The sequence below is a fragment of the Solanum tuberosum genome, unplaced genomic scaffold (genome assembly GCF_000226075.1).
Source record: "Solanum tuberosum cultivar DM 1-3 516 R44 unplaced genomic scaffold, SolTub_3.0 scf00202, whole genome shotgun sequence".
Taxonomy (NCBI): Eukaryota; Viridiplantae; Streptophyta; class Magnoliopsida; order Solanales; family Solanaceae; genus Solanum; species Solanum tuberosum.
This window is the reverse complement of record NW_006239128.1, coordinates 485,995-505,189: the sequence shown is the minus strand read 5'-3', so window position 1 is coordinate 505,189 and position 19,195 is coordinate 485,995. Positions and strand designations below refer to the sequence as shown.

The 19,195-nt window shown below is 32.0% G+C and overlaps 3 protein-coding genes across 3 annotated transcripts; 2 read left to right on the top strand and 1 right to left on the bottom strand.

Annotated features, from left to right (window-relative positions):
• Nucleotides 1–636: 636 nt before the first annotated feature.
• LOC102591372 (uncharacterized) lies at nucleotides 637–4,087 on the bottom strand. The gene is made up of 3 exons (XM_006355616.2): nucleotides 3,635–4,087; nucleotides 2,335–2,706; nucleotides 637–1,552 (listed from the first exon to the last, which is right to left on the bottom strand). The coding sequence occupies exons 1-3, from the start codon at nucleotides 3,962–3,964 to the stop codon at nucleotides 920–922; spliced, it is 1,335 nt and encodes a 444-aa protein (XP_006355678.1). The 5' UTR covers nucleotides 3,965–4,087; the 3' UTR covers nucleotides 637–919.
• A 7,785-nt stretch (nucleotides 4,088–11,872) lies between these two features.
• LOC102591034 (myb-related protein B) lies at nucleotides 11,873–15,522 on the top strand. The gene is made up of 2 exons (XM_006355615.2): nucleotides 11,873–12,198; nucleotides 14,378–15,522. Exons 1-2 carry the CDS (start codon nucleotides 11,889–11,891, stop codon nucleotides 15,190–15,192), a joined length of 1,125 nt encoding a protein of 374 aa, XP_006355677.1. The 5' UTR covers nucleotides 11,873–11,888; the 3' UTR covers nucleotides 15,193–15,522.
• Nucleotides 15,523–15,887: 365 nt separating this feature from the next.
• Nucleotides 15,888–18,873, top strand: LOC102590682 (tubulin-folding cofactor C). The gene is made up of 2 exons (XM_006355614.2): nucleotides 15,888–17,086; nucleotides 17,878–18,873. Exon 1 carries the CDS (start codon nucleotides 16,008–16,010, stop codon nucleotides 17,064–17,066), a length of 1,059 nt encoding a protein of 352 aa, XP_006355676.1. The 5' UTR covers nucleotides 15,888–16,007; the 3' UTR covers nucleotides 17,067–17,086; nucleotides 17,878–18,873.
• Nucleotides 18,874–19,195: the final 322 nt, after the last annotated feature.

Sequence of the window (19,195 nt, the reverse complement as noted above, 5' to 3'; positions counted from 1 at the left end):
AACGATGTGAAATAGTTAAAATTGACCATGAATTATGCGAAAAGTTCAAACTTTACCCTTCGTTTAAAATCATTTAAAAATAAGGGAAAATTTGATCCCGACTTATAAAGATGAGTGCTTATTTAACCTAACTATTAATGGAGGACAAATCTATTTCATTTTACATGATTAAGGAGCAAATATAACCATTTTTCATTATAACGTATTAAGAATCTAAACTACAAATCACATCCTCCAAAGCGTACTAAATACTTCTCTTTGAAATATCGAAGACCCTTCCACTTAAACAAGTGTAGGGGATATGAAAGTCATTTTACAAGATATAAATAATCATAAACGGATTCAAGTTAATATTATAATAATAATTGAATTCACAGTTAAATATATGTGAATATTTAGTGAATTTCTATTTATATGTAGAGTCTAAACAAAAGTTACTTAGGTTCACATGAATTGTAATTCGTAACCAACGTCGTAGATCTATACAGTTCAGCTTTTATATACCCATAGTCCACATAAGATTTCATAAGAGTAATAATAACATGTAATGATCTATAATAAGTGAAATTAATTAAGAAAAACCTACTCGATCAAGTAAAATAACATTGATAGCATAAAAATTCTTTATATTATCAAAGTATATTATACAATTATACAACCCTAGTAAATTCACTATCAAACCAAAGTTACTTAGATGTGTATGTATATATGAAAACACTTTACACAAAAAAAAACCATATCCTATGATTCTCTATGTACAAAAATGATCACAGAATATTAATACTTATCTACTTATATGTTAATCAGACTCTCCAAAAATGTACTTTTAGAGGATCAGACACGCACACATGACACGTCGAACATTTTTGAAGAGTCAGAGCAACATAGACATATTTACAAGTCTTCCCCTGCCTCAATACTAGTCCTCTGAATCTTGATCAATAGCAACAATTTTGGCTGCACCTTTTATAGCAGTTATAAATCTAGGATTATTAACATGATGAATAATATTCTTGGATTCAAGCCTTGAATTCTTGTTTATATCATCATCATCACTAATAATTTCTTGATCATCATCTTTTTTCAAGTCACTAGGTGGTAAAAAACAATCCAAAGATAGTCCCTTTATGTTAAAATCAACTTCTTCAATTGTCCAAACTTCTTCCATCCTAGTCCTTGTATGTCCTTCTGAGTTTTCGCCGAATCTGAATAAGGAAACACATGTCTTGCCAGCATGTGCTATGTTAACACCATCGATTGTTCGATATTCTTGGATTAATGACTCCATTGTTGTTTCCCAAAAGACATCATCTTTTGGAGATTTTAGTCTTAGAAGATGTGAATCTTCAAGTTGGACTAATAGTCCTGTTCTTTGGCTAAAATAGCCCCAAACAGTATGTCTCATAATTTCAACATTGCTACTACTTCTTGCTTTTAGAGATGAGGGATCTGCTTCAAATTTTAGTACAAAGCAATCTTCACCATGCACTGGCTTTTCGCCTATGCAGATCGAATCGGAGAACATATCAGCAGTAGACCTTGGATCAAGACCCTGTCAACATGATCAATCAACATAATCAGACGTTGTTGAAAACATGGTATCAGAGCAGATACAGACACGTGACATGTTGATGACATAATTAAGTAAATGAAAGTGTCAGTTTAGGCCAATTCACAACTAGTATCCACATAAATAGAGAACCATATTATTCATTCAACAACTACTTTGTTTTTCCAATTTAGTGGCTCATAGTTGAGTAAATGTCATTTTTACTGGTGCTGACTTTTTTTTTTTGGGATCCGTGTTAGTTTTCGCATCAACTTGCCCTATAGAACAACTTGAAGGGGTCAAGTTGTGAATGAGATTTCGAGTTTATTCGAGCCATGTGACACACAAGTGACAAGACTAAGAAGTGTGTACATTCACAAAATTGTCAATTGAACCTAACTACTAGTACTCGAGGTTGTGTCCTAAAATCCAGAACTCATAAGGTTCAAATCCCGACTCTAATTCTGCTTGAAAGGGTCAAGTTGTGAATGAGATTTTAAGTTTATTCGAGTCATGTGACACACAACCTGACCTCTTGATAAGTAAGACTTTGACAAAAATAAAAATAAAGGAAGGACTCCAAATAACATTAATGTTGACTTCTTGCAACAACTTCTTTCAAAGGCTATGTGTGTATATTCACCAAATTGTCAATTGGACCACTTATCTAATCAATTTTATTGATAAGATAAAATGACATCCTAGGTCCACATTAGGTGTGACATGACCATATGTTTGTGATACGTGTGAGTTCAATTCTTATTGTCTAGATTGAAAAAAAGTACCTGTAAGGAACGACGAAGAGGCCTAGCAGGGCCACGAGACGCGTGAGAATGATGCCATGGAGTTTGTCTCCAAGACACCTTACCATCACTTCCAGCACTGATTTTACATCCTGAAACTACAAGCTCAATGCTCCAAAGATCAGGTCTTTTTTGCCACAACACAAATCCTCCCATTTCCCCTGTCCCATTTTTCGCAGTTTTGATCTTCATTACTTTGCCATTGTTCAATCCTAGACCATCTCCTTCAATAAATTCAGACGCCATCATCTTCACCTTCCCCATCGCGTACATACTATTGATTGAATTCAAAGCATGTTCTCCTCCCGCGGCAGCTATATATTGTTGTACTATATATTTTGCCATCGAAGCCTCCTGTATAAATGTATCAACCATTGATTAAGTGAACAAATAAAGTATCTCGAGAACTCTATAAAGATCGAATTAGGTTTCATTGTCTCAATAAGCAAATCCATACATAAATTTCATTGTAAATTTATTTCCATTTGTTTAAGTACAATAGCCTAGAGTTGATAAGAGGTCACAAATAGTACCTAATAAACTAGTTCAAGTATATGCAATCTCACCAAACACAAATAACTAAAAACAAAGTTTCATCTACTTGTCTAGTCAAGAACTTGTATCTAAAGGCACACAAAAATATATTACTGTTTCTTCTGTTTCAATTTATGTAACACTATTTTCTTATTTATCTTTCTTCTGTTTCAGTGTATGTGAACTATTTTCTTATTAATCCTTTTTATATTTAAAAATAATTAACTTTACACTTCACCTTTTTTAACTTTGATTACTGTAAAACCTATATATCCTTATAAATGTTATGATATGTTTGAGTTCACAAGCATCTCAAAAATTTCACTTTTTTTACTTAAATTATCTATCGAGTTAAACTCACATGAACTGAAACAAAGGGAGTTTCCTAGAACACACACACAAAAAAAATGTTTCGTAGATATATTGTTTATCTTTCGGATGGTTCCTCAACCAATAGTTATTATTTCTCAGAAAGTCACAATTTCTTGATCTTTTTCAATTTTATTCAACAAAGAAACTGACTTTTCTGACATAATAACTATTAATTGAGTGACCATATGAGAAATCAACTCTATCACACTAACACATATTCTTGATTATTGAGTAATATACGTGGCACCTCTGGTATTTCGAGACTCAAACAAGTCTTTCTTTGATCATTTGACTCTCAAAATCCGACCAGTGTCACATAAATTGAGACAGAGATACAGTATCAAAGAAAGTTGAGAGAATTGTAAAAAGAACTTACAATAGGATGATCATTAATCTTCTTATTAAGAGAATGATTGTTGCATTTAATAGGATGAGGAATCAATGGAGCAGCAACAACACCAAGCAATAGTTGAATCTCAGCATTTCTTCCACCAATTACTGAAACAGCACTTGATTTATAATAATAATTATCATGATGATGATGATGATGATTACCACTATGAGATTTAATCCAAGATTTCATATTTTGCCATGACTTAACATGATTCTTATGTGATGAATTAACAAACATTTCTTCTGGAATCGGTACTTCAAGTACCGTTTCCAGACCATCTTCGTTATCCAAATTGGGACACAACGTTCTCATTTGTTAACTCGATATCAAATTTGAAATAAATAAGCTTTGAGCTTATGAATATTGGAGATTTTGGATATGAAAGAATAGAAGAAAGAAGAGAGAAAGTTAGTAATAATAACACAAATGTATGTAATGTATTATTGGAATTATATTACAAAGTTTTTTTTTTGAATAATACAGAGAACCAACCGACCAATGAGGAGTCATCCACACACAACGTGCATTTCTTTGTCTAATATTGTCGTGACAGCACGAATTTATTTTTTTTGTTTATTTTTTTCTGTTTGGAGTTTTTTTTTTTTTTTTAAAATTATATAATGTACTTTTTGTTGTATATTTTTGACTAGTGGTTGAAAAATATGTTAGGACTGAATTTGAGTTAGGAGACTAACGAGTTTTTCTTTTTGTGAAAGCGTGGATTGCGCCTTAATGGATTCCTAACTCCACGGCTTAACTATCATATGAATCGCGGAATAATTTTTAGTGGTAATAAATATGTAAATGGTAAAGTCTTTATTGGTATTAGTTAATTGTTATTGGATCGAATGTTGCTATAGAGCTTAGGAACATTTATAAAGAATGTTAAATGTTACTAAAAGGGCATATTTAATGGCTATTAAGTTATTGTCGTTAATTAATTGTTGCCAATGATCGTTTTTGGTGTAGTGGATCATCAGAACAAAATAATTTTTTTAACGGCAATAAATATGTATATTACTCCCTCCATTCCATATTAATTGAATTTTTGAGGTGTTTCACACCCTTTAAAAAAAGTAGATTAAGACATAAATTGAACATAGTTTTCCATTTTTACCCTTATTAATTATTGTCAAATTTATTGAAGTCATCACATTGAAAATCCAAATGAATGATAAAATTAGGAAGAAACACTCTAAAAGTAGTCTTGAAAAATGAACAATTAAGTTAATTTGAAAAATGGAAAATGCCTCAAAAATTCAATTAATATGGAATGGAAGGAGTAATAAAGAGTGTTAAAGTTTCCATTGACATTAGTTATTTATCAGTGAATTCAATGTGGTTATAGGCTTTAGAGACATTTACAGAAGAATGTTAATTATCACTTAAAAAAATATATTTAATGGCAATTAAGTTATTATCGTTAATTAATTATTGCTAAAGATCATTTTTGGTGTATTGTGTTAAAGTGAAAATTATTAATACTTTCACATATAGCAAACATAAAAATCATATTTGTATGTATAGCTATAGTTTGCATAATTGCGCTCCATAACAAATTTTATGTTTGCTATGTAGTTTTTGATTTGTATAATTCGTTACAAACATCCAATTTTATACAAATTGTTTAGTTTTGTATAAATTCATTTAGACATTGTAATTTGTATAATAAGATTTGTATTTGTATAATTATAAGTATATATGATGAAAATATATGTATTTGTATATACACTTTTCTCTCGGTTTATACAAACACACATGCATTTTATACCGAAATGTATAAAATAGCTAATTGTATATTGAATCAGATGGCAAAAAAAGGGATGTTTGCTGCGAATTACAATTAAAATAAACTATGACTATAACATTTAATTTGAATTAATAGTTTGTTATTTCATATAATTTTCCCAAATTATTATCTTTATCTCACTTACTAGACGATGAAACATACATAGTTGTAGGTTTCAAACTTAACCAATCCGATCAGACACTTATAATGTAATCTTTTAATTTAAAATTTGTCATCATCTTCTTCTTTTTTTCAATCATAATTAATAATTATACTAACACATGACAGGCTAATAAAATCTTTCCATAATCCAATTTATTTTTCCCTTTCTAATAATGTTTATGGTTTGCTGTTTAACAGGCATAGAGATTTGGCTTGTTCTCAATATTTATCCACCCTTCACTAATCACCTATGCACTATGATTATAATTAGTCGCAGGGCGGATTCAAAATTTAAATTTATATTATCGAATAAATATTTATGATTTTTAACATAATCGTAAAATAATAATAATCAAGTTATTAGTTTATATTTGTTATTTATTGTAATTTTCATTTATAAATTTATATTTTACGATTTAGATGAATCTGGTATTAATATTTTGTATTCGTCTCTATTAAAATTATTATAGACTATGGTACTTAAATTGACTTAAAAAAAGACCTCAATCATGTCATGCACGTTCACACACGAATCCAATCCATTTTAGTAATTGCCAACACTAACAGGATTTGTAGAGATTTACATTAATAAAAATTAGATTTATCACCAACTACTTGGAATTAATTAGAATCAATAAATTCATATTGTTATATTTTATTATAAACAAAAATAATAATAATAATAATTGTCTTTCAATATCTAATTAAAAGGGTGCTAATAAAGTCTTTATTCTAAGCACCCAAACTTTTGAGACCTTAACGGAATAATAAGACTATCTGATTGTAATTGATAGATCGAAAATATTCACCGATTATTTTCACAGATATATCAATTGAACTGATGAGGAAAGAACAAATAATGGTGTTTCACAGGAAATTTTCTTAGCGAAAATTTGTTTCTCAACATGTGTTTTCCTAATGAGCTAATTTGATGAGAAATGAGTGCAAAAATTATATTTTATAGCACAATTTTTTTTACCTCGATTTCTAATAATAATTGAGTGACCTTTAATAGTTCATCTAACTAAAATCAATAGATATAACTTCATTAATTAACAACTAGCTAATATGGCCACTTGAAAACATGTGCAAACAAACATCTTTTCAAAATTTGAAACAAAAGTGTCTTGGTAAAAATACACTTTACCATGTGATCTGATATTTAATTCGAACAACCCATATTTCGAGTATCAAAATAAAATTTATTGACACTTTAAGAAATTGACTATGTATTAAGCCTTACTTTTAACATACTAAAATAGTTTAAACTATAATACTATATATAAGTAACTTATAAGTAATAATCCAAGTTCATAAATTCTTAGACAACCCAAGATTAACTAAAGTTTCTTGTTCAAGTAGTTTCTTCAATGAGAACAAAGTGTTTGCCAAGTTCACTTAATGTACTCAATTTCACTTCACTTGCAAAGAAAACTAGTGTTTCAAAAGTTAGATATTTTACCATAACATGAAGTGACATATTTCCTTTTTTTGGCCTATACTATGGGTGTAGTTTCACTTTCTTACCTAAATTGAAAGACAATATATAAAGCCTATTCTTGCATAAAAAGGTAAGAAATGAAGGAAAAAATTCAAAGGGGACAAAATGAAAAATTATTGGGGGAGAAGAAATCAATATATCCATCCACTTCAATTTATATTATATTATGATATTTGACTGAATATAGAATTTAAATAATAATAATAAAATTTAAAACTTGTGGTTTAAAAAATATTGTACTTTTTCCTTGTGTTCTCTTCTCTCCCTTAGTATCCAACCTAAAACAAAATAATTGAATGAAAAAGCGAATTTAGAATTTTGAAATTATGTGTTCTGAGTTTTAGAATTTTAAGCTTACTAGGTTCGGAATTAACTATAAATATAGAATTTTGATTAAAATTATTGGTTCTATCGAACTTGTAACAATAGAATTCTAGTTTCGCTCTGATTCAATGGTCCAGATAAAATAAATAAAATACTTTTTTTAAAACAAAAATCATATTTATTTTGAAGTAAGTGTAGCTAAGCCTTTAATTTGTTTAGTATTCTCAAGCAAAGTAGAAGGATATTTGAAACAGAAAAAGAAAAAAAAGGTGATTTTGTTTGCTTAAAAGCAATGACACCATAGGAGTGTGAATCAAAGAAATTACCCTTGAAGCTATGCCCAAGACTTGAAATAGGAAAGGGACAAAAACAATATTTTGAGTCAACTTGGGTCAGCTGATCGTAAATAGATCGATAAGTATTATATGTTGATAAATATTTTTAGGTGTGTAGTTATTTAATTGGATAAAAAAGTTAAAATTTATAATAAACACATGATGTGTTTGGTAAAAAATATATTGATAAATTGTTCTTTGGATAAAATGACTAACATACACTTAATTTATTTTCAAAAAAATAATTAACTTAAAAGTATATTTATAAGGCATTCGAGAATTAGAAAAAAAATATGAAGGATAAAATAATAAAAATATTGGTCAAGTTAAATTTATTAGCTAAAAAATTATAAATTGAGAATGATTAATTTATACTTTTTGTTTGATTTTATAACTTCGAATATTTACCATATATATAAATAAATCAAACTATACATATAAATTAATTTGACCAGCTTATAAACCTATCTAACTACCTTATTTGTACTTGTAATAAGTGGTTGAACATAATTTGATTGAATTTTTATTTTATTTTAAAAAAATTATTCCAAATGCATATATATACACTCCTAAGTGGAACTACTGTTTCATCTTATTTTATTTTTTTGGCTATAATAATATAATATTTTTGCAATGATAAGGATGAATATTATAAACTTATCCATCTGTAAATATCAATATATGCCAACCCACAACATATCTACAAGGATTTCATTTTGTAGTTAAGAAATTTGAAGAGAGGATTTTATTCTGCAAATCTCATAGTGATCTTCCTATGGATGATACTCTCTAATTAAATACTTATAGAATAATTACAATTCTAAAAACTTCGACTAACTAGTTTATAAAATATATAAAGTATATAAATAGTTTATACTTATACAAAATATGTATATAATATACGTGAAAATTGATTTTGTTGATTATTTACATTTTTTAAGCTTTATAATCTTTTTATAAGAGATTATTATTTTTATACATAAAGACTAATATATAAGAAATTGATGATATGGGCTTCATATGTACAAGACAATGAAATGTTTCATGAATAATTATTTTGGTTTTCATGCATAGATTTGAAGGTTTTCCTATTGTATTGCGTAGGTGAAAAAAAAAATCTTCCGTTTCAACTCATGTGTCATTTTTTCATTTTTGTGAGAGTCAATTGACTTTAACTTTACAGCTAAATTAGATTAGATCAACTAAATAATTTAAAATCAAATTTTGATATTATAAAACTATAAGAAAAGTACTGCTTATAAATTGCAGTTCTTTTCATATTAATATGATGAAAAAATATATTTTGAAATATTAATTAAAATTTACATAATTTGAATATCGAAAAACGAAAAGTGGCACACAGGCAAGGAATATTATTATTACTTTTTACACTTGTTCATCTTCCATTGGACTTATTCATGGAGTGACTATAATTTCCTACCTGTCCTATTCTAATATCTAGGTATACCTTGAAGGTTTATACTTGTAAAATAAAATAAAAAGGTTGATCTTGAAAAGTATATACTTATAACGTATTCAATATTTAAAAAAGGTGTTAAGCACGTTAGCACATTAATATTGGTTTTACCCAAAACTTCTTCAATACTTCCAAAAATTTCTTTCAATTTTCTATAGAAATTGAAAATAGTTTCTATTCTTTTCATGTTTGATTGAAAAGAAATTTTCAATAAGCCTTTGTTTCACCTATTTTATATCTTGCCGTATTTGACTTGAGTCTTTGATATAAACACTAGATACGAATCTGTTACATAATTAGTCATTCGACCAAAAAGTAACAAAATTTCCAAACTCACTACTTTTAGCCATAAAATAATAACATGTACTAACTAAAAAAATCAGATCAATATTGCTCCTACTTTCCTAGCCGTCAAGATCGAAAAATAATATAATTATCGCGCTAGGATCCACCATTTCTACTTTCCTCTTCATCGTTACAAAATCGATCACTCATTGTATACACTTATTATACACTTTCTTTCCCCCACCATTATTGTATATAATGTATATATTTATTAGATATTCGATGTATACTCACCGAGTATAGATTATACATTGAAGATACAATCGCCTCTCCATTAACCATAAATACTATATATACTATATAAATAATGTATGCACACATTATTTATATATACACATTTTACACATTATATATATAAAAGTCAAGCACCTATTGACTTCCATTATATTTAATAGATTTACATAGGCAATTAGAAAAAAAGAAAAGATAAGTATTGAATAGCACTCATAGCTTTCCCTCTTTTAATTATTTGGAGCTCTCTTTTGCGATCATTCATAACTTTGAAATTTTAATCTTCGTATGTGATGCTTGGAGCTCCTATAAGTCAAATAGTAAATAAAAGGTATACATACAATAAACTCAAGTACTCATAAACTTTTTTTCATGTGTTACGTTGTTATTACTAAAGTACTAATTCAATAATATGGGGCAAGAGTTGTCAAAGTTGGGATCATATATAGCATTCTTAAACATGACATGTGTTTATAAGTGGTAGGTTTCCAATTATCTCAAAAGACAAAAATGCTTTTTCTGGACATTTATTTTCTTTCTTTTGGCAGCAAAGCATATAGGAGTGTTCGTGGTTCGATTTGGATCGGTTATTGATTAAAATCAAAACCAAATCAATCTAGTCGATTTTTTAAATTTCTAAAACCAAATGAAAAAAAATAACCGTCCGTTTGGTTATTGTCGATTTGATTCGGTTTGGCTTAGTTTTTCTGGTTTATCCGGTTTGAAAGTTATAGTAATTTTTTTAGGACTTACGTCAATAGACACAAACATCTAGCACATGAACAATCCACATAAAAGCTATTTTCGGTTCAATTAAGCAATTAAGCAATACTAGAGTTATCATTACACGAACAAAGTGTTTCAATTAAGAGAAAGTGTGACTATTTTATGTGAAGTAGGGTAGGTAAAGACTAAAATGGATTTTAATGGACTTGGACTTAAGATTATTATAGTTGGGCTAAAGTGTTGAGCTTGAGGAAATTGTAAAGTTAAAGACTTAAGTTAATAAAAATTCAATATTTTATGAATAATATATAAATAATTATAAAATTTATATATCTAATTTATCGGTTTGGTTTGATTATTTTTGCGATTTTTTTAGTAAAACCAAAACCAAACCAAATAATATCGGTTTTCAAAATTTTAAACCAAACCTAACCAAACCCAATCAAATATCGGTTTTTTTAATCGATTTGGTTCAGATTGCGGTTCGGTTTGATTTTTTAACCATAACCATGAACAACCCTAAAAGCATATATGATAATGTATTACTTTTTTTCATAAATAATTATAATGTATTATCTAATTGTGAATATGTGATGTGGTGATTTTTTCATTGTTCATTGTATTTAAAGTTGTATATTAATTACGTAATTGTTAGACATGTGGAGTGAATGAATCTCTATAGTTATGAAATTTAAACATGTAATTTTAATAGTAAAAAGTAATTTGTTGAATTCTAATACTCATTTGAAATTGTTATTTTATGTCTATGTTGTTTTATTATTATTATTATCAATTAGTTATAAAAAAAAAAATCAAACTAACCCGTCTTTTTTATTTTATTGGATTTCAATATTTTAAAAATCAATTAAACTAAGTTGGTTAGAATTATATCTAGAACTATATTACCATTAAATATAAAGTAACACTACAAACTTAACATAAAACACGAGTAATTAATTAAGTGGTGAGACGAACATTCACAAGTAAAAGGATCAAAAGTGTACATTTCAATTAATCGAAGTTATATATGCTTTAGAAAATATTACAGGGACAAAAATTACCATTTAGTGATAAATGAAGGACTAGAAGTAATATTAACCAAATGAGGTGGTTACCAAGGCAGTTCAAAGAGCCGACTTTGTGATGTTACAATTATACCCCTACTACACATGACGAAATACGACGTCGTAGTAATGAAGTATATACCTAAACTAAAAAGAGGATATCAAAGTCATTTAAAATAAAGAATTTTACAAAATCGTAATTTATGTGAACAACTTTTTCAGTTAAAAAGGCACTGTTGTCTATACAAACCGAAAAAGACCTGATAACAATAAGCAGAGAAGATGAATGAAAAGACGGAGCAGAACGGTTACGCCGCCGCCGGCGACGGCGATGGCGGCGACGGAGGATGTACTTTGGTTGATGCCGGTGATGCGATGTTGCACGGAGGAAGAGGAAGTACAGTTAGTAGTGGAAGAGTCAAAGAGCCCTGGTCGCCGGAGGAAGATGGAATACTGACTGAACTTGTTAATAAGTTCGGTGCAAGGAATTGGAGTATGATAGCGCAAGGGATTGCAGGTCGTTCTGGGAAATCGTGCCGACTTCGGTGGTGTAATCAGCTTGATCCGGTGCTTAAACGCAAGCCTTTTACTGGTAAAACCTTCGGCTTTCTTTTGGTTTAGCTTTCTATTGAGTTTGTTTAGTTTTGTATAGATACATAATATGCTGTTATTTTATCCTTTTTTGTTTTGAAGTGCTTTTGGATTTTTGAATTTTTTGTTCGATGGCTTTTATTAGGGCACATTTTTTGCTAGCAAAAGGGAGGTTTTTTGGTGCTTATATTGGATTGTGTTTATATATTTGAGTTTCAATTGAATATACTTATTCTTCTGCTTTGGTATATTTCTGTGTTTTCTTATCTATGTTGCTTAGAGTCTCCGAAAATGTTGCTGCACCTGTGTTGGATCCTCCAAAAATGCATACTTTTTGAAAGATGTCCGAGCAATATAAGTTTTCTATTTCACATGCCCTACGCCCTCCCTTTACAAACACACAAACCTGAGAGAGAGAAAAAAACATGTGTGTCGACTGCGGGCGTCTCCTTGGCTGATAGCCCCTCTGGTAGCTTAGTGTTGCATTCTAGAATTTCGAGATTTAGTGCCTCCTTAGTATAGGACTAGTACTATAAAGTCTGATTTCTTACAGTGGTTTACTGATGCATGCTTGTGTCCTCGGCAAAGATTACCCAAGTAATATAGTGTCATGTTCGAGTCATTAGAGATGTTCAGCACCCAATTTGTTAGAATCCCCTGTATAAAAATCATTGAATGGTAATTATAAATGTAAATGAAATAAAATCTTGACGAATGGTGCACGAGGTCTAACTATGTGCAATTTAGGTTTCTTTGCCATCTGGTGAATATGTTATTTTAGATTGGCCTATAGTTGCTTTGTTACTTGTGTCTATGCCCGAGAGACAATAGGTCTTCAATCTCCAAGTTTAACTCAGACATAGCTCCCTTCACTCCCTCCCTTAAGAGTTATTTGCTTCAAGTGAACATACCTTGCTAATGCTTGCAAATGATTAACAATTTCTTTTCATGATGAGGAAGAATTTGTTCTAGCTGAGATTGCTTCTTTATCAAATGTTGTCAAGAGTAATTGCTTACTCTGTCTCTACCTCTTTCTACAAGATGAACATGCAATTTGGAAACATGAAATATACTTGTCTCTAGTTGCACTTAGCTTTAGGCATCAACTTTAGTGAAGTTCACAGTTCACCTTGTGTCACTTTGGTGTTACCATTTGCTGAAGGTTAATGGAAATGTGGTTTCTACCTAGTCTGCCACTGACAATGTTAGAGATAATCTTCTTTGTTAATAATTTTCTAAAGCATCTAAAAATGTCCTTTTGCTGAGTTGTTCTTTGCATGGTAGTTCTTGCTATTGCTAGTTGCTCTGTGCATGGATGGAACCACTACATTGTTGAACGGCAAGAAGATATGAGGATGGTCTAGTAGCTATTTAAGTGGCCAGATGACGACATAGGTGATGCATAGAACATACTAAACTTTAATCCCAAGTCAGTTGTGGTGTTCGCTATGTGAATCCTTCGCTATTTATTTTGCATCGTTCTCACTATATATTTTGTATTGTGAGGAAGGAGGATTCATCGTAAAATGACTAGTTTTATGATGTTCATTCACCTTCTCTCTTTATCAAGATTTAGGGCCGGCAAAGGAGCAAGCTCCCACTGGCGGAGTTACGTGATGATGCATGATTTGCTCATTTAACGAGTGCTTGGTGATGCAAAGAGTACAAATGGATATATCTAGGCATAATTGTATTATCATTTTTAGTGACCAAAGCTGCTCGTCATTCATGTAGCTTGTATTACTTTTCATGGATGTCTATTTATTACTTTTATTAACCAAAGCTGCTCTTGTAGTTTGTTTTACTTTTAGTCTTGCAATGCTTAATGAAACTTAGAACTTTACATTAAACTCTTGATTTGATGCATAAACTTTACACTGAAGTATGAATATTGTGATGTTTCATTTCAGCAGCACATCACAGTTCTGTCCCACTGAGCAAGTGCATTTTCCTTAAAAGGCGGTAGATTATACAGTTAAAATAATGCTTGCGAGTTTTTCTTTCTGTGAATTTGTTTTATAGTCAAATTATCTTGGTTTTGGGACTTCTATTCATATTTAGTTTAATTTAGTAGAAGCAAGTGTAATCATTTGCATTAAGAATCTCCTCAATCCATGTTATTTTAATGAGTCATGACCATATTCTTCCCTGAAGCCTAATCAAAGCTTTCTTTGCTGCAGATGAAGAAGACCACATTATAATTAATGCGCATGCCGTCCATGGAAATAAATGGGCCGCAATTGCAAAATTGCTCCCTGGTAGAACAGACAATGCAATTAAGAACCACTGGAACTCTACACTAAGGCGTCGATTTGCAGGGCTATGGAGGGTTAAACCAGTATGCAGCATGATGTTAGATGATAGTAGCATTTACAAAGCCAGGGCATTATCTGAAGAAACTATGTCACGTGAAGATGTTAACCAAATTAAGCCCCTCGAAATGCAAGAAGTTAGTCGTACTGAGTGCATGACCAGCCAGTCTGAAGACAAAGATCAAATATATGGGACGTGTGGTATTCCTGAGAAAACTCCACACTTCGCTTTTGAAAGAAGTCGTCCTACATCTATGGGAAACAGTGATCCACCTGCTTCTCATCCAACTGAGAAAATTGGCGCATTTAATGTTTATAACCCTTCTGTAACTTCAAGAATAGTGCCAATGCAGGGGCCTCTGATCCACACATTCTCACCAGACTTTGATATATGCAAACTTCTTGAAGGTGTATCTGGTGAAACCATAGTTCCTCAGGGGTGTGGCCATGGATGCTGTGCAGCTACCACCAAGAGCACCTCCAAAAGTTCATTGTTGGGTCCCGAGTTTGTTGATTACGAGGAACATCCTCCTCTCCTCAGCCATGAGTTAGCTTCTATGGCCACAGATTTGAACAACATTGCTTGGATCAAAAGTGGACTAGAGAAAGCTGGCAAATTATCCAGCCTAGCCACAAGCCAAAGAAATTCTCAACGTAGTTCTGCTCAAGTGGGTTTTGGATAACAGAACACGAAATTAGATAACTCTTTTTGGAAGGACCAAGCCCGTCAATTGGGATGATGACCGATGTATATGCTAAATATTGGATTGCCAGCTGAAGTTGAAGGCTCGAGCTGAAACTTGTATGGTTTTTCTGTTTCTTCTTTTTCGCGGTTTATTTATGACATACATATAAGATATAAGAATGCATGTACACTAAACTTGGGGATGAAAAAAAAGAAGCATTTTGTGCTTGAAAATTGCGGACTGGGAAGGTGCTCATTTTGTAAAGTTGCTGTATGGCTGACAAATGAAATGGTCGTGGTGGCGCTTTTGGCCTATGTTTATTTTAAATTCCCGTCAACTCTATTTCCATTAATCGTTTTCTGGATTGGGTGCTTTCGAGCCGCGAGTGGTCTATTGGAAATGGCTTCTCTACCCCCCTCCTCCAACAAAGGTAGATGTAAAATTTGATTACATCCCTTATCGCAAAATTACATTTAACCAACCTATAGAAAGTTTGGCTGGAAGTTATTTTTCTCCAACTTATTACACTTCCAAATTTGAATCTTATTCTCGTTTCAAAAAAGTTCGAATGAGCCCCTTCCATCTTACCTAACTCCGCCTATGACAAGTTTGAGATTATAAGTTTCGAATTTATATTTTTAAACACCTAATATTTTAAGCGCCAAAAGGGTGTAGAGCTCTAATTCCCAAATATTAGGGAGACCAAACTGCAATTTGTCTAAACTCTAAACCAGCAGTTCATTAGACTTATATAATTTTAACTTTTCAGTCAAGTGGAGCTCCGAGCAAAGTACTGTGCAATTTCTTCATCTATGGAAGAAGACGATAATCTCCCGAACACCGCCGCCGCCGAGGCGTCGGATTCCGCTCTCCAACGGAAGCATGCGGCGATGATCGAACGCCTTTCGAACTCACACCAATCACGTTTGGCTCGCAAACCCAATTCAGAATCGAACTCTACGTTCATCTCCACAAGTTCCTTTCTTTCTCGTTTCTCCGAATCCAAAAACTCCATTGAATCCACACTCTCTCGCATCCGTCAAACGCCCGACCCGCATTCCAACCCGACTCTTAAATCCGAACTCGACGACGTCTCAATATCCATCGCAGATCTCGAAAAACTCGTCGCTGAAAACTCCTTTTCCCTACCATCCTACGAAGTCCGTACATGCCTCAAAACTATAACCGATCTAAAACAATTAGTTGAACAGGTTACGGGCGAAGTAATCCCAAGGAAGAAATTCTCTTTCAAAAACAAATCAACGAAGAAAATCACAACGCAAAACGACATCGTATCAGAAGTTCCAAATGTGGAATCAAAGGATTCAGTGTTAATGGTTTTGGATTCGCCAGGGTTTAGGGGCAAAGAAAATGAGGTATTAGTGAAGGAATTCGGTAGGGGTAATGATGAAGAGATTAGGGAATTCGTTTTATCGGATTTAAAGGGCTGTGATGTGAGATTAATGGGGAATGTGAGGGCATTGTTTGTGCATAAACTGATTGATTGTAAGGTATATGTTGGACCTGTTTTTGGGTCAGTGTTGATTGAAGAAGTGACAAATTGTGTGTTTGTTATGGCATCGCATCAGATTCGGATTCATCAAGCTAAAAGATGTGATTTTTATCTTCGAGCGAGGAGTAGGCCGATAATCGAGGACAGTGATGGTGTAAGGTTTGCACCGTATTGCTTAAAGTATGAAGGGATTGAGAAGGATCTTGAGGAAGCTAATCTTGGTGAAGAGACAGGTAATTGGTCGAATGTAGATGATTTTAAGTGGTTAAGGGCAGTGCAGTCTCCAAATTGGTCTATTTTACCAGAAAATGAACGCGTTGGCACAGTTGATATTTCAAATCGAGAACCAAAAATTTGAATCTTTTGTCGCGAGGAGCGGTTAGTATGTTAATCCTCTTTGTTTAAAGGAGATCACTTTTGTTAAATTATCTTCTTATATGTACTTGAATTTGTTGATTAAATGCATTACTGATTATTATTCTATTTTAAGAGGTGAACTAAATAGAACAGAACAGGAATATTGTGATAAAGGCCTAGTCGTCGCTTTTGTTGGTATGATTCTGTATTGCTGTCTATCAATCAATATGAAATACCTTTTTGTATCAATCAACTTAGACACAACTAGTTGGGGTCAGCTATATGAATCCATAATATCTATATGTATCTGTTGCTGGTTCCATAATATCAATGTTCTACGCATAGCTCCGTTTAAGTCTATCAACTTCTATTCTTATGAAAAATAAAGGGACTATCTTCGTTAATTAACTGATAATGAGGAAGCAACTAATCTCGAAAGATTTGTTGCTGGTGCTGCCGCAGGAAGTGCAGCCACTGTGCTCTGCATGCCTATGGAATTGTGAGTGATATTTTAACATTTTTCAGTATTTTTGCTTCTTGAGTTCTTTTTGAAAAGCATAACAAGTTGAACTCTGTTGTGTTATATATATATATATATATATTTGTATCTGTATCTGCACTACTAAATCAAAGGAGAGAAGTTAAAGTTGCTATGCAAGTTGGTTCTAGACGCGGAACTTATCTTTCTTGTCGTGTTATATGGTGTGTTCTATGGTGAAACTAGCTCTTAGATTGCCTAGATTGTGTGCTTGAAAAATAATGCAAGTTGATACTGGTTTTTTAAAATTTACTTTACCCATTGACATTTTCAGACTGCTTAGCTTGACAACTTATTTTCTTTAAGTGGCACCTACTGCTTAATCATACAAAAGTTTCTCGATTTTCCTACATCGTCATGCTGATTGCTTTGACTCTATGTCACTGATTTGAATGGACTCAGCAGAACTAACAAAGTTTAGAGAATATGGTCTGGGGGCTTAATAAATCTTTAAAAAGCCGCTAGCATAATTGCTGGACACTGTCTAATGAAGAAGCTGTGGGAATTGCTATTGATGATTCAGTTTATCTGTAATGACTTAAGCTAAATTTGATCAGTTTAAGTATTTCGATGAGTTGGGTAATAGAGCTCTATCCTTTATATATTTGCGAGTCCTGTAGTATGCAAAATACTAGTCTTTGGCTCTCTTCTTTATGGCTATATTCAAAGAACTATCTCAAGTTCTAACCATTCAACGATGATCCTATCATGTTTTTCTTGGAACATGTCAATATTCTATATTAGGATTGGAATGTAGCATCATTGGGAGGCTCAGTTGGTGCTTTCAGTGGCATGATTCGCGCTGAGGGACCTTCTTCTCTCTTTACAAGGGCCTAGTTCCCTCCATCATAAGCATGGCACCTTCAGGCACAGTTTCTATGTAGGGGTAATAATGAAGAGATTAGGTAATGGCTAGCAATGGTGGTTGTAGATGTCGGTCAAGATAATGTTGGCTAATGGTGAGGTGTGTTAGTAGCTCGTGGTGATGGTCATTGAGAGTAGAGATTGATGCTAGTAGTTGGTGATGGCGGTTGATAGTTGTGAAGGATGATGGTAATAGCTAACAATGGTCGTGAATAATGAATGTGGTTGCCGATTTATCACGTGGTGACTAAAGAAGGTGATTCATGGTTATTGTGGTAGTTTGTGATAATGATTGTAAATGGTGGTTAGTGTTGGTGGACGGCAATTACGATAGTTAAAATTTGAATGATTAAATGTAAATATATGAGGCCTTAGAATATTATGAAGAAAATACCTGTTCAGTTCATTCAGCAAGTAATTAATGCACTGTAACATGCATGTTCATCTAAGTCGTATAGAATTAATATTTAGTGGACACAACTCTAATATGCCTGTTACAACTTTAGCTGAACTGGAGGTTTATGAATATATTGGACCACAATTCTTCAACTATTTTGTGTAAGGTAAAAATAAGGGAAAATGCATAAGTACCCCAACCTATGTTCGAAATTTCAGAGATACATTTATACTATACTAAGGTCCTATTATCCTCGGAACTTATTTTATAAATAATTTTCTATCCCTTTTCGGCCTACGTGGTACTATTTTCTGGGCCCAGCGCGTGTTGA

What these genes read in the sequence shown, in the direction of transcription:
- LOC102590682 (XM_006355614.2), top strand. Translation starts at nt 16,008, where the DNA reads ATGGAAGAAGACGATAATCTCCCGAACACCGCCGCCGCCGAGGCGTCG.
- LOC102591034 (XM_006355615.2), top strand. Translation starts at nt 11,889, where the DNA reads ATGAATGAAAAGACGGAGCAGAACGGTTACGCCGCCGCCGGCGACGGC. An exon ending in TAAACGCAAGCCTTTTACTG is followed by an intron (nt 12,199 to 14,377) that starts GTAAAACCTTCG and finishes TCTTTGCTGCAG; the next exon opens with ATGAAGAAGACCACATTATA.
- LOC102591372 (XM_006355616.2), bottom strand. Translation starts at nt 3,964, where the DNA reads ATGAGAACGTTGTGTCCCAATTTGGATAACGAAGATGGTCTGGAAACG. An exon ending in AGATTAATGATCATCCTATT is followed by an intron (nt 2,707 to 3,634) that starts GTAAGTTCTTTT and finishes ACATTTATACAG; the next exon opens with GAGGCTTCGATGGCAAAATA. An exon ending in CTCTTCGTCGTTCCTTACAG is followed by an intron (nt 1,553 to 2,334) that starts GTACTTTTTTTC and finishes TCATGTTGACAG; the next exon opens with GGTCTTGATCCAAGGTCTAC.